Source organism: Lepidochelys kempii, chromosome 3, assembly GCF_965140285.1.
Source record: "Lepidochelys kempii isolate rLepKem1 chromosome 3, rLepKem1.hap1, whole genome shotgun sequence".
In the NCBI taxonomy this organism is placed as follows: domain Eukaryota; kingdom Metazoa; phylum Chordata; order Testudines; family Cheloniidae; genus Lepidochelys; species Lepidochelys kempii.
Genome location: NC_136382.1, coordinates 70,850,578 through 70,866,394, shown reverse-complemented (window position 1 = coordinate 70,866,394; position 15,817 = coordinate 70,850,578). Strand labels below are relative to the sequence as shown.

Here is a 15,817-nt window from a genome sequence, read left to right as displayed (position 1 = left end):
CTTTGCCCCAGGCCGGGGCATACCTGAACTCCGAGTTTTAAGCCCTGCTCTGACTGCAACAGGCTTCCTATGCCTGTTAGTGACCCGCATGGTAGCTGTCTGAAGTGCCTGAGGGAGTCCCACATTAAAGAGAAGTGTCGCATCTGTAAGAACATTCATCCCAGGATACGGAACTAACGTGACAATCGCTTGAGGACCCTCCTCATGGAGGCTGCTCTTCGCCCAGCCTCGGAGCTGGCCCGGACGCAACACCTAGCACTTCACCTCGGATTGTAGCACGCCCACGGCACCAGGTTCTTACCAGCACCAATCCACTTCACCGGTGCCCAAAAAGAAAACTAAGAAGAGGGACCCGATACCAAGCGAGTTGGATCAAGGGGAATGGGGCACAAGACTCTGCTCGGGCTGTCCGCCCACGCTGGAGCTGCAAGGGGACACGCCCCTGAGGGGACCTTCTTCCCCCCTCCCAAGGGATTCACCACCAACTCTGGAGAGCAGTAGGGGACCCAGGCTGATGGCACAGTCAATGCACTCCCAGCACCCAGAGAGCAACGGACTCTCCCACCACAGCCAGCACTGCTTATGGTGATGGACCCAGCGAAAAATCCCTACAAGGGCAAACCAGCCATGAAGGCCTCCCAGAAGGTGAGTGAGCACTGCTGGAGTCTAGGCAGATCCCTTTTTCTCCACATCCTTTGTCTCTGCGTCAGCTCAGGCCACCAGTTTGCCATTACAGGTCGCCGGCACCGTGCTGTGGTCTGCGCCCTTGCACTGGGCCTCACCCAGGGGCAGGCGCTGGTCGCCTTACAGTCAGCAACGGTCATCTTCACACCAACGGTCACCATCACCAAGACCTCACGGATGCTCTCCAACACGGTGTCGCTCCCCATACTCCCGGCACCGGTCTAACGATTTGAGGCACCGGTCACCTGAGGTGATGGTTAGCCACCAAACTCAGGTGTCAATGGTCTCGCCCTGGTCACCAGAGGAGGATTTCTCTGGCACGGAGAGGGAGTTCAGCCTCTTGCCAAGACAGCACCATCGCGACTGGGCTTCGGGGGTTGCATCCGCCGCAGTGATGCCAACTTGGCAGCAGGGCCAGTGGCCAGCGCAATGGCCTTATTGGAACACCTGGTGCATGCCGGTTATGCTGATGCCCCCATCTCCAGTCCTCGGTCACTGTGTTGGACAAACCCCAATTGGCACCGGTGGCACCAGGCTCGGTGCAGGAGGCGCTGACGGGCGCTGTGGTAGAGGAGCGGGTGCCCACCCGGAGACCTCCTTCCCCTGCGAAAGATGATTTCCTGGGCCCTCCCCCGGTGGTTCATTCATCATTGTCCTCTCCAGATGAGGCAGTAGCGTTGCCCTCCTATGCTAGCCCACCGGACGACTTTAAGGAGCACCAAGCCTTGGTCTGACGGGTGGCCACTAATGTAGGCCTCGAAGCAGAAGAGATGGTGGAGCAATCAGATACGTTATTCAGTGTACGCTCCCTGTCCACCCCCGCGTGTCTCACTCCTGGTACACGAAGGGGTCCTGAACATTGCCAGAGCCCTCTGGCAAACCCTGTCCTCCATCCTGCTCATTTCCAAGAGGGCCGAGAAAGTATTTTGTCCCACCAAGGGGTTCAAATACTTATATACCCACCCGCCCCTGGGGTCGTTGGTTGTGTTGGCAGCCAACAAAAAGGACAAGCAAGGGCCTGCTAGTTCCACCCCCAAAAATACAGAGGCTAAGAGACTGGATCTTTCTGGAAGAAAAATTTATTCCACGGCCAGTCTCCAGTTCCGGGAGCGAACTACCAGGCTCTTGTGGGACATTATAATTTTAATCTGTGGGACTCCCTCCATAAGTTCAAAGACCCCAGGCCCCAGGAGGTGGCCCAAGAGTTCCTCTTGTGGAGGAAAGTACCGCAGCAGCTCGGTGCTCCCTCCAGATTGCCTGGGATGCGGCCGACTCGGCGGCCAGGGTGGTCACCTCGGTGGTGGTCATGAGGCGTAGCTCCTGGCTTGAACCTGCTGGCCTGTTCCAGGAGATGCAGTCCTCCATGCAAGATCTTCCGTTCAGTGGAGTCAGGCTCTTTTCCGATCAGGCAAATGCAAGGCTGCACGGTCTGAAGGACACTCGGGCCACCCTCCGCTCCCTGGGGATGCATATGCCTGAATCTGTGACAAAGTCATTCCGGTCACTGCTGCCCTTTCTCCGCCCTTTCACCTGTGCAGCCTGGCCTGGCAAAACACCATGGAGGCCAGAAGCAGGGTGTTTTGAGGGCGCACTCGAGAGCAACACCCCAATCACATCCACGGATCCGCCCATTCTTTTCCTCAACCATCTCCCTCCCTACCATTCAGACTGGTTGAGACTCATCTCGAACCCTTGTGTCACTGGGCTGTACCCTTGTGTCACTGGGCTGTACCCTTGTGTCACTGGGCTGTACCCTTGTGTCACTGGGCTGTACCCTTGTGTCACTGGGCTGTACCCTTCCATTTTTGGGCCCTCCCTCCCACACCCTTCTTCCCCATCCCTCTTCAGGAACTCTTCTCACGAGCAACACCTCATTCAGGAGATAAACAACCGCCTGCAACTTGAGGAATTGGAGGAAGTCCCTCAAGAAATATGGGGGGAAAGGTTTCTACTCCTGCTATTTCCTGATCCCAAAGACAAAAGGGGGCCTGTGTCCCATTCTGGACCTGACACGAATCAGCAAGTTTCTCAAGAAGTTGGAGTTTCACATGGTATCCCTGGCCTACAGCATTCCTTCCCTGGATCCAGAAGACTTGAAAGACACTTTTCCATATCTCTCTCTCCCAAGGGCACAGACTGTTCCTCAGTTTTATGGTGGGCCAGTGCCATTTCCAGTTCATGGAGCTCCCCTTTGGCCTCTCCTCGGCCCCACAGGTCTTTACAAAATGCATGACCCCAGTAGCCGCTTACCTGAGGCGTAGGGGTGTTCAGGTCTACCCTTATCTCCATGATTGGCTCATCAAGGGCAGATCACAGTATCAAGTGCAGAGCAGTCTCGATCTCCTGCAGTCCACATGCTGCAGCCTGGGCCTGTTAGTGAACAAAAAGAAATTTGATCCTCGTACCAGTGCAACATACAGAGTTTACTGGGACGGTTCTTGATTCTATGCAGTCCAGCTGATCCTGGACTACCTTATGCATCTCAAGCTCCAGGATTGTCCCTTTCATCAGTTAAGGTCCACTTGGCCACTATATCTGCCTTTCACCCTCCGTTCCAGGACAGATCAGTCTTTGCTCATAGCATGACAGTCCCGTTCTTAAAGGGTCTGGAGCGGCTCTACCCCCAAGTATGGGACCCAATCCCTCCGTGGGACCTGAATCTGGTACTCGTGCTGCACATGAAACTTCCTTCAAGCCCTTGGCATCCTGTTCCCTTCTTCTGCTCTCCCAGAAGGTGTCATTCCTGGTGATTATAACTTCTGCCTGAAGAGTCTCTGAGATTAGGGTGCTTACATCGGAGCTGCCCTATATGGTGTTCTTCAAGGACAAAGTACAGTTGCGGCCGCATCCAGCTTTCTTGCCTAAGGTGGTTTTGCAATGTCATAAAATCATAGAACTGGAAGGGACCTTTAGAGGTCATCTAGTCCAGTCCCCTGCAATCATGGCAGGATTAAGTATTTCACACAAGCCAGGACACATTCTTGCCAGTCTTCTGCCCAAAGCCTCATAAGTCTGAGGAGGAACATGCGTTGCCATTCCTGGATGTCAAGAGAGTGCTAGCCTTCCACATTGAGAGGACGAAGCCATTTTGCAAGTCGACGCAGTTGTTCATCGGGGTGGCAGATAGGATGAAGGTTCGTCCATTATCCACCCAGAGAATTTCATCTTGGATCACAGCCTGCATCCAGTTCTGCTATGATCAGGCAAAAGTGCCTCCACCAGCGATCATAATCACCCATTCAACTAGAGCACGAGCATTGTCGGCACCCTTCTTGGCCCATGTGTCAATTTCTGATATCTGCAGGGCTGCCATGTAGTCATCTGTACGTGTGTTTGCATCTCACTACATGCTTAACTTTTGAACTACTTCCAGCTGTGTGCAGTCGTTTAACTTCTTATTGCTGAAACACTGGAAATGAACTGGGTTCCTTAGTTTTCTCAAACCTGAAGCTGATGTTCTAATAAATGCAGCTTCTGACTCTACTGTGACAATTGTTATGTAGAATCGTAACAGGATGCTCAAAATGCAACCTCTTGAGTACATTGTATAAGGCCAAGCCCAGCCGCACGGGGAGGTGGGGCTCAGGCTTCAGCTTCCGCCCTAGGTGGTGGAATTCAGGTTACAGGCCCCCGGCCCACAGTAGAAGCCCTTGAGTTTGTCATCCCTGTTTGTTTCCCCTTCCTCCCGCCCTCTCCTCCCCACACAAAGGGCAGTAGGGCTCAGGCAGACTCGGGCTTCAGTCTCCCCTCCTGGGGTCGTGTAGTAATTTTTGTTGTTAGAAGGGGGTCGCGGAACAATGAAATTTGAGAGCTGCTGTTATACTTCAAAGATAAATTTTAGGTGCGGGTGAAATGATTCCTATATAATTTCTATATATGCTCGTAAAGTTTATCAAGCATTTTGAGAACTTTCCGGATAAAAAGAACAATAGAAATGAATGTTCTTCTTTCTTTGTATCAGTTAGCCAGCTCAAAAAGGGCTAATAAAACAAACTCTTGAACCAATCTTCCCTTGTTTTGGTTTCGTCACTGTCACATGAGAATATCAGTATCTTATTTAAAAATCTTGTTTTATTTGTGCAGGAAAGCAGAAACAGCAGTAGGTCATCTAGTCCTAGTGTGAGAATGATCACTACCTCAGGACCAACCTCTGAAAAGCCAGCTCGGAGTCTTCCATGGACACCTGATGAATCTACAGGTGATGATTGGGTTTTTTTTTATTTTATTTATTGTCTTAAAGTTGTAAGAGAGGTTTATTTTATAATTTATTTTGATTAAGATCAATGTGTGTGTAAACTTTACAAAGAACTTGAATAATAGAGCAATTGATTGGTTTTAGTTTTCAGACTCATTAAAACGGTTACTGCATTTGCTCACTGGTTGTTCTACAAATTCTTTAAGTAGACTCAATGAAATTAAATAAACTCTTAACTATAGTTCATTAAAAGCAAAATATGTAATTTTCCTATGATGTGCCTATAAATAGAATATTCTACTTAAGAGTTTTGAACATGAATTTTGATGCTAATTTTTTAAAACACAAGGCAACATTTTATTGTGTGTGTACATTATAAATACACTTGTCTAGATTTCAGTGAGCCACCTTTTTGGATAAGTACTATTCAGGATAAGTAAGGGTGGCAGATTCAGGCCCAGATCTGGAGAGGCATGGGGGGAGGAAGAAGGCATGTCCACACATGCTATTGCAAGGTGTTTTGCGAAAAGTTAGCATAACGTTTTATTTCAGAAGTGTGTAAAATATTTGTTTATCAGAGTATCACACTCTTTTTTTGTTATAACACATGGTTGAGTGAGTGTAATGTAATAGTGGAATCTAGTTAAAGAATTCTTATACACTTAGTCCAGTGCTTACAAACCATTATAAAAGGATCAGAACTTCAACACACTAACACCATCAGTTCTCTGTGACATCCTAAGATCAGAAGTGGGAAGACTTTCTGACATATTTGCCTCAGAAATTATATGTAGTACTGGGAGTCCAGAGCCTCAGCTCCTTTTCAGAAACAGTCTTTAGTTCATGGCTTGCGTAAATCTGACTTGGGGGGGAGAGGGGGTGGAATATATCAGAAAAACTATTTCAAAAAGTTCTCATTTTAAGGCAAGGTTGGTTACACCATGACCTTGGATAGCCCTTTTTTGGTACTCACTGTCTGCATGCGAGTCATTATCCCTAGTTCTCATTTTGCTGTTTGTTAAGGAGGAGAAAGGCAGTTTCTCTTTCCTCACCCTCCCATTTCCTTTAAGTTTTTGAAGTTGCTTTTGGAGATAGGTAATCTTTGGGAGGCAACACCTTTTCATTTTCGCCGCCACCACCCACTACTTTATGGCAGATGCTTTTGGGGCAGCCTACTTCTTTCCCACCTATCCTCTAACATTTGTTCTCCTGATAGCAGTCACACACAGTGCTGGAACCCAGTAGTTTCTCCACTTAACCCTACTGCTGTATCTTAAGATTTAGCAACAGGCTTGTGTCCCTCAGATCTTGGGCTTCTAAAGATACAAGCATGTGAGATTCCAGAAGCATGCAGTGTAGTTTGGAGGGAAAGTTCTGGGAAGGCCCATGGTGTTACTGTTTTGGAAGAGAGCAGCAGCAGCCAGGTCCAGCAGAGCTGCTATAAGTTTCCCACATTACTCATCTGCTATCCCTAAGAGTACTGGGGAGAAAGGTGTCCTAGGGCATATTGAGTGGAAGAGGTGGTATTTGCCAAATCTTATAGGTTTGGTTTCATGTCTGACCAAAGTCAGTCATGTCATGATTCAACAAAGTTTGTGTTCATTTTTGTTTTTCAAAACTGGTTTTGCCCAGCGTTAATTTAAATTCGGTTGATGGGTAGGCTGATTGGCTGATCCCTCATAAGCAAGAATGGCATAGCAAATAACTTCATAAACAGACGGTCAGAATGCAAACTCTGTGCAAAAAAACCTATGTTCAACTAAAATGGCCTCTAGAAATGTATAAAAGTGTAATATTTAATTTTTGTTTCTTTTCAGTACAATAGATCATACTCTAATAATGTTGTCATTCTCAAATAACTTTAGAAAACACAAACCAAAAAAACTGATATTTCCATATACCGTTCTGCATATTGATGTTTAGTTTTGTTTAAATAATAATTCTTTTTTGCTAAGGAAGTATAGTGTCTTATGGATGTCGTACATGGAAATGTACAATTAACTCAATTGAAAATATATTACAGTTGTGGTATTGTTGTTACAGATACCAATGGGTCAGATAACTCCATCCCAATGGCATATCTTACACTAGATCACCAGTTGCAGGTAATAATTGTATATTTTACAAGCAATCGAATTTTAAATTGAGTCTAAACTAGTCGAAAAGCATTTTCATATTTTTATTTTTCCTGAGTGACATAAAAAAATATTGTTTTGCATATTCGTTGATGTTTGTGTCCTGCCTAACTTTTGAACAAGGCTAAAAAAAAATTATTCTGTAACCTGAGATTGGTTGACTCAGATTTAATCAAGCTATTAAAAACAAGCCCTGGGAAATATGATCCTTAAAACAAATTGAAATCTTAGTTTAAAAGCATGAATAAGAAATTAGCTCGAGGTCATAGAATAAAATTGCTACAGTCTCATCCAAACTTTTTGTTCTGTGCGTGATCAGATAGTGTTTTTGATCATCATCCTTTGTAACAAAGAATGTGGTAGAGCAATAAACGTAGATGTTAGGTCTGATTCAGTTTTGGCAACAGTGCACTAAGATTTTTCCAGGGTATGGTTTAGCACTTATTTTTAAAAGCTTACTAGTTTCTGAAAGCTGGTATAAATATATTGCAGACACATTCTAACACACTATGTATTGAGATATCAGTTGATTAGATTTTAACGTCTGATTTATTTCCAGCCTCTAGCACCATGCCCAAACTCCAAAGAATCTATGGCTGTATTTGAACAGCACTGTAAAATGGCACAAGAATATATGAAAGTTCAGACAGAAATTGCATTGCTGTTGCAGAGAAAGTAAGTAAAATGCTTGTAAATGCTTTCTGTTCTCATGTACAGATTCCTTTTGCACCAGCATAATAATCCTAACTAATTACGTTGTATTTTAATGCAATAACTTCTCCTACAGAAAAATCAATGCACCATTCCCAAACTTAATATTAATTCCCAAAAATACAGAATATTTGTGCTCCTGACATAGATCTATTAGTAGTAGTTGAAAAACTTATTAAATGTCACAATTTGTCTTCTGTACAACTTTTACATTAAAAAGTTTCACACCTATGTATGGCGATCAGAAACACCTGTTTACATTAGCTGGAGGTCGCCTTTCTGTCAAGGCATATTGCAATTTAATATAATAATTACTGTATATACTCGATCATAAGCCGGCTTGTTTATAAGAAGACACCCTCCCTCCCCTCCCCGATGGATAAGTAAAAATGGTAAAAACTGTGTGACCCTTTCATAAGCCAACTATATATTTCAGGGTTGGCAAACTTCAGCTCCTGACCCATCAGGGTAAGCCACTGGCTGGTCAGGATGGGACGTTTTGTTTGCCTGGAGCGTCTGCAGGCACGGAGCCCCTCAGCTCCCAGTGGCTGCGGTTTGCCATTCCCAGCCAATGGGAGCTGCGGGAAGTGTCGCCACTTCCTGCAGCTCCCATTGGGTGGGAACGGCAAACTGCGGCCACAGGGAACTGAGAGGCTCCATGCCTGTAGATGCTTCAGGTAAACAAAACGATGATATGTTAGATATTCAATTCAGTGCTTTCATAGAGTTGGGAAGCAGTGTTGGGGAGGCTGCATGCATGGAGCATTGACGTTGGAGATGGGAGTAACCAACAAGTTGCCAACCAGTGACTGTCGTCAGACAGGTAGGAAGCATGAGGCTTTCAACCCTCTAGAAAAGGAGGCTGTCTTTTTATGTTAGTTGGGGGTGGACCAGAGAGGAGAATAGAGGTGTCTAGGGCTCTTGTACAGTGGAGATAGCAGGAGCCAGGGTACAGAATGGGACTTCTGATTGCCTGGTTTGAGAACAGGAGAAAATATGGGCAAAGTTTGCTCCTCTGTTTTTCAGCTTAGCATCCTGAGGACAAGGTTTCCGAAATATTTGTCCTTGGGGTTCTGAGTTTTAAAACTAGATAGTATTTTTTTAAATAATATTAATTCTGAAAATCCTTAAATTACCTATTGTGTAAAATGAGTTTCATTTTCAGGATGATTTTATTTTCCCTAACTTTAGGATCTCACCCTGCAAGAGTATAGTTTTATTCATTTCACCTTCCTTTTCCAGACAGCCCAAACAGAAAATTCTTCCATTTTTATTGATAAATAACATTTGTTTGTTCTTTCCTTATCCATAATAATCTATCCATGTGTATTCAAAGAAAAACATTGTTTGCGTTAGTGATATTGTGTCTTTATTGGTGAATGAAGTAATTAAAATAATGTGTTGTGGAAAATATTCCATCTTTCATACAGTAATTACAAATCGTTCAGTGGGAATTAGTATCACTAACTTTATTCTTTACCATTTTGTCTTTAAATGTTGATGACAACTTGCGCCCCCGCCCCATCAACCTATAAACAAATGGTAAAATAAAATACATTCTAGTTAGCTGCCAGATAAATGATTTTGTAAAATAATTTGTAGTCAGCCTACTGGAATTTTTTTGCTCATCTATAAATAATTATTGGAACACATTTTGAATACTTATTGCATCAATTATCTGAAATGAAAGTTATGAAAATAGTCTGCCTGACCCTTGTTTCCACTATTTTAACAAGGGTGCAGCTCAAAATAGAGAATTGCAGTGTAAAAATGAAGAGATTTAGTTCAACATTTTTTCCCAGAAACAGTTAAACAACTTTGTGACATCTTGTACTAAAATTTCTTCCTTTTTTTCATGTGTTTCTACCACACTACTTTTTTAATGACTCTTGCCATAAAATTAAACTTTCACTTCTTGTGAAGAGGAAAAATAGATTTAGAAATAGTGAGATGAGACAAGTGACGTGTATCTTTGTGTACTGGAGTATTATATCTGTCTCAGTACCTTTCATTTTATGGTTTTATTAGAAAGAAGGGTTTGAGTGACAGAGCATAGCAGTTACTAATAAATATTCATTGAAAAAAATATTCTTGTCTGAAGTGGGAGTGTTGCTTTGAACAGATTTTACGTTTTAAGGTCCCAATCCTTCATTGAAGTGTGTAAGATTACTCCATGTGCTTAACCTTAAACACATGTACATTCGAGCAGGATCAGGGACTAAGGGCTGGTCTCCACTACAAGGAGATCAGGGTTGCTGCAATCGATACAGCAAGGATTGATTTAGCAGGTCTAGGAAAGACCCGCTATATTGATGGCAGAGTGCTGTCCAGTCGACCCTGGTACTCCAGCTCTCCGAGAAGAGTAAGGGAAGTCGACCAGAGAGTCTCCCATTGACTCAGCGCCCTGAAGACCTGGGTAAATCGACCTAAGCTACGTTGACTCCAGCTACGTTATTCACGTAGCTGGAGTAGCGTAACTTAGGTTAACTTACCCCTGTAGTGAAGACAAGGCATTCGTCTGAATAAATTGTGGCAAGACATTAGGCTCCCGTTATGCAATGAGCTCTGAGCAATCAGACTCCTTCATCCACGTCGAGTCCCAGTGATTTTGAGTGACAGTATGTAGGATGCAGGTCCCATTGCATGGACTTTATTGTAAGTTTGGAGTCTTTACTTAGTGAGATTTTTAAAAAAATATACAGATTAGAATAATGTATAGAAAAGCTCTGTGTTTGCATTCAGTATTCAGTTCATGTACTGAGAAGTATAGAGAATAATTTAAAAACCAAATCTGCCATCTCATGAGTTCAGGCTGAATCCCGTATTTCAAAAGTTGAATGGATTTTAAAATTAACATCTAGTTTAAAACTTTGTAAATGTGACTTCTTTGCTATGAATCTGGGGAAACTGTGGCTAAATATGTTTAATGAATTTATCTGCAGTACTTTGGCTTCAGTTGAATTGAACTTAAAAGCTATTATAAAAAGGCATGAGATAAGGAATCAGGATTTTGCTTTGCAGTTAGTTTTAATTGCATAAATGTAGCTTTGATTTCGGAATAGAGCATTACTTCATATGTTATATCCAGACTGAACCAAAGATTAATCAAGAGGTTTTGGTTGTTGTGAACTCTTGGGCCTTTCTGTTGTACTAAAAAGTAGACCTGAGACACGTTCTTCATAAACTCATAGTGACAAATGAAATATAAAAATTTTTATTTGGTTAAAAATAAAAATATACAATAGTGACTACTCACAAAAACAAGCAGATTATGAATCTTCTCAGTCTCCATAACATTTTAATGCTAACATTTTTTATCTTTAGACAGGAGCTAATAGCAGAACTGGACCAGGATGAAAAAGACCAGCAAAACACATCCCGTCTGGTACAAGAACATAAAAAGCTTTTAGACGAAAACAAAAGTCTTTCAACTTACTACCAGCAATGCAAAAAACAGTTAGAGGTCATCAGAAATCAGCAACAGAAACGGCAAGGCACATCATGATTCACTGGGACCTTTCAAATCAAAAATATGCACAGAAAAGACTTTTGTATTATTCCTTATTATGACAGCTCATGAGTGTTAGCTTCTTGATGTGTTCAGAATGCCTTTATTTGTCTGTTGCACTTAGAACGTCATTTATTTTCCTTTTCTTTTGGTGGATATTCAGTTCAACAGGTTTATTGAACAAGGTGGGAGAACAGTGACTTGAATTAATCACCAGCACTCAGCTTACACAAATACAGTGAACTGTGGCTGTACACGTGCTCAGTGTGTGAAGGCTAGCCTAACAAAAGCATTAAAATGGCTGCTAAATTGTAAGATCTTGTTTTAATTTCTGATGTTACCTCAATAAGAGCAAAACAAAAACTTCTGTTTTAGAATGGTTTTGTTCTTGTGTCTCATCTCAAACAAATTTCCAACAGTCATTTTCTCATGCACTATGCTGCAGAGCTGATGTTGATTGACCAGAGTAATTCATGATGCATTAGTGATGCCTTTTACCTGTAGATTTAGTTCATTTTTCCACATGCAAAATGGTAGTCAGACTGATGCCAACATCACTGGTTCAGTGCTTGATAGCCCTGCATTTTGACTAACATGTTCCTTGTAATCTTGCATTCATAAAATATTTGAAGCAAAATGCTGTTATTTTCTTTACTTTTTTTGGGTGAGGAGTGGGGTGTCATGCAGTTCCACCTAATCATACTGGACAAAAACCTATGATGGTGATTCATTAAGCAAAGTGGGCCTCTTGTATAAAAGAAAAAAAATCAAAATGTGTGGAAGCGCGTGTTAATCTTTAAAGCTTTTGTGCCTGTAGCATCTTTGGAAGTCCGTTCAGAAAGCAAATGAATACAAAGTTCTATATAATCATTCCCTTCATATTAGTTATTGGGATCTTTTTGAATCCTTACTGAAATGCTGAAAAGAAAACATCCATGTTCACCATACATGTAAATAAGTTTGTTTTGGAAAAAGAGATGAGGACTTGAGTGATTTTTATTTATTTTTAAATACAAAAACCATGATATGAAGTAGGGAATGCAGATGGATGAAGCTGGTAAGAAAAGGAGAGAAATGGCTTCGTCTCCTTCATAAATCCTAGTTGTTTGAGAAGTGTTCAAAGCAAGCCCGCCACAGAATGCCTTCTGCCTTTGTGACTGAAGAGTTGCATTTAACAAACTCAAACAAAACATGGAATGGTCAGTATCTGTATTTGCCATGATTATGTAGGCAGAAATCAGCGAAATTGTTTGGATTATAAACTAACTTCCAACTGAGTCACTTTTTACTAGAATCCTAAACTATTTTTAAATTCTCAGAGTCAGGTTTTAATAACATTAATCTTTTGCAAATATAAATTTTGCAAAGAGAAAATATAAAATGAAAACTTAGTCTCTGTATCATCAAAATACCAGCAAGGTGATCAAAAGTTTGTGATGATTTAGTTGTTGGGCTTCGTTTCAGATGAATAAATTAGTGCAAGAGTTCATTAGTAGCGCTTGGTAAAATACTTAGTGGTAAAAAAAAAAACACAACTTTTTTCTTCCCCTCTTCTTCCTATCTGATAAACGTTGATATTATTGTGAATGTATAAGAATATCAAAGATGAAGGATAACTTACTGAAGGAACAGTGTCATTCTAACTTTAAAATAAACCTATTATTGGCAAGACTTTCTGGAGTTAAAACCCTTCCCTCACTTTATTTAAATAAAGGAAGGGTTATCATTCCCGAAACCTTAGCAGATAATTTGATTAGTTAGCTGAAACTGATATTGGGATCAACTTAAGGGCACACATATTTATAGCAAAATGTAATTGGCAGAGAAAATAACTGTAGTATTAGGAATAGCACAAGTGATCCAAAGCATTGCTGTTTGCCTACATCTGTCCATCTACCAAAATGGACACAGTCAGTGTTCAGCAGCTTCTTAGCATGTGTTTAAGCGTGAAGTAGAGTAGAATGAATACTAATGCTTGACTTCACATGCATGGTTAATAATTGCAAAATGATTTCCCAGGACAGTTAGAGGTTCTTCTGTGTCATAATGAAACATGTTTAAATAAATTAATATTAACACTTCTTGTGCAAAGTCACTTTATGGCAAAATTGGAATAATGGAAGTGAAAGCAATGCTAACTTCATTTAATGGTACATAATACAAAAGCCTAAGTTAGAACAGTTGCTTATAACCTTTTCAGTTTACATTGAAGAAGGTCTCAGATTGTAAAATAAGTACTGTACACTGTGTGGAATTCAACTCCATTCACTTCTTAGATTGTGTTGCCATTCTAACTGTATTTTCCAGAGGGAATATAGAGTTCATATCCTTTTGCCTTTCAATCTTCCCTTCCCTAATTTCACCAAAAATTTGAACTATTTGCCTCCACTTTCTCAGTGAAGTCTTCTGTGTGGGCAAAATCCTTGTACATCTTACCCAGCAAACCTAGAGGATAGCAATGGCTATTTGAGCCAAGGAGAATTAATCTATCTTGTGACTACAGCATTTTCAAAAGGCTTTTGTTTTAAAGTTGTTTACAAACGTACTTTTATTTTTTCTATTAAATATTTTGGAGTGTTCAGGACATATTTTTCATATCTTTTACTCAAAGCTATCCCTCTAGTCATGGATGTGAAATATCTAGGTTTGTCTGGGCGCTACCTCCTCATTCTCAAAACAGTAACAGGTTCTGCTTTTTGTGAAAGTATGTGTTGTGTAAGACATTGTGTAATGAAAGTATGCTTCTGTATACTGAGTGGTTTTACCAAAAATGCTTTTTCAGGCTTTATTTTTGTTTTTTGATGAAAAGTTGAAGATTGTAATTCAAAACTTGTACATAAAATGGTGAATGATTTCATATGATGTGGGAATGAGCAGTGTGGCTTTCTGCTGCGGGGTGTATTACATTACCAGGAATCGGATTAATAAAAGCTGAGAGACTTTGACAGACTTGTAATGTCCCACCACTTGCCATGACATCTTTGATCTGTGAGGGAATCCTACGGCTTGTGGGACACCGCCATCGGTACCACCAAGCGAACACTCCTCTGTTCATTGCTGTTTTCCTTGATACATGCGAAGGGACAGCTGTGGACAAACAGATCCTACCACAGCTGCATGTCAACACTGAATCCACCTCGGACAGCCCTATCCTGGAGACATTTGCCTGGTTCTGTTCCTAACACACACTTTACCCATTTGTGTGAGAGGCTTTATTGGAATACATAAGCAGTTGCAATCAATCCATTGAGCATCCTGTCTCCCTGGATAACAGTAACTTTATCCCAACTCTGTCCCATTGCCGCTGGACCGCCTGTCCTACCAAGGGGTTCCCAGAGGCCGTGCTCAAACATTTTTTTTTTTTAAAGTAACAGTAGGAGCAGCATTTCCAACCCCTGGAATGGGAGTTCCCCACACTAGTGGTTGGGGAGAAAAATCCTGCAAAGCCAGGTCTCATACGTGTGTGATGCTGTTTAAAACAGATTAACTTTTTTAAGGACTTAAATATATTCCAGAATTGATTGTTGTGAAGTAAGTTGTCTGTAGTCAACTTTAATACTTTCACTGGTTCAAATGCATGGGATTTTTTTAAATTAGTTCCAGTCTTCTGCTTAGGCTCTTTATTTAATTACTAAATCCTGACCCTATGGAGTTATATCAGGAAAAGGTGCTGCAGTTGTTTGCATTATGCCTATCAGTAAGAGTGTGTCAGTTTATTATTTATGAGCATTTTTAACACCTATAATCTGGCAAATTGAGGAATTAAGTCAGGTTAGTGTGCAACAATTCCTGCCATCTGCTCCACACAGTTGAACTGTGACATCTTTCCCTTCCTCCTGTACTGTACATGGCTGGCTGTTTTAATCAGTGTGACACAGCAGAATTGAATTTAGACCAAATAATGACTTTAATAACAATACTGCCCTACTGAAATCACATCAAATTCTTATTCACAAATTGCTTACACCTTGTAATAGGTTTGTGTTCATTAATTTATGCTTTGTAATTACATTCCTGGATCTCAAAAGTATTTTGCAAAATTAGTTAATGGAGCTTCAGAAGGGTTTTGGTCTGATTTACATAAGGGTAAATAGAGGCATGAAAATGTTAAATGACCGACATTATATATGGTCAGTGGCAGAGCTAGGATTGAAAGCAGGAAGATCTGAGTCTGTCTCCTGGTTGTAAGAATGGACTAGTCTCCCTCTGTCTAGTTTTAGTACAAATGGAGAAAATCAAGTTGGGTGGGATTGTTCTTCTAGATGCACTCATATGGAGCAGAAGGGTCAGCTACCTCTTGAGCACCAGCTTCCCAATCTGTGCCTATACTAGGTTCTGCATGGATCTAAAGATCTGCAGTAGGATAGGACTGATGGGCTGCTTGGTTATGCCATCACTATAGAGGTTGAACTTGAGAATGCAATCTCTTTTCTGCAAAAACGCCCACACCCTAGAGCAGCTACCAGGACAGGAGGCAATTATGACAGTCACAATCTGCCTCCAGCTTCCACTAGTTCCCAGATCAGGGCCATACCCTGAACCTCACACAGGATAAATCCATCAGCACAGGAGTGCCCAGCTGGT

The 15,817-nt window shown here is 41.7% G+C and overlaps 1 protein-coding gene across 6 annotated transcripts in view; it reads left to right on the top strand.

The window, feature by feature from the left end:
- MAP3K7 (mitogen-activated protein kinase kinase kinase 7) overlaps window positions 1-14,178 on the top strand; it is a 65,998-nt gene extending 51,820 nt beyond the window's left edge. For all 6 annotated transcript variants that reach the window (XM_073336772.2, XM_073336771.2, XM_073336773.2 and 3 more), the window contains 4 exons: window positions 4,768-4,882; window positions 6,923-6,984; window positions 7,574-7,689; window positions 11,050-14,178. In XM_073336772.2, coding sequence (XP_073192873.1) covers window positions 4,768-4,882; window positions 6,923-6,984; window positions 7,574-7,689; window positions 11,050-11,230 — 474 coding nt within the window. In that variant the 3' untranslated portion in view covers window positions 11,231-14,178. The remainder of the gene's footprint in view (window positions 1-4,767; window positions 4,883-6,922; window positions 6,985-7,573; window positions 7,690-11,049) is intronic.
- The last annotated feature ends 1,639 nt before the right edge of the window (window positions 14,179-15,817 follow it).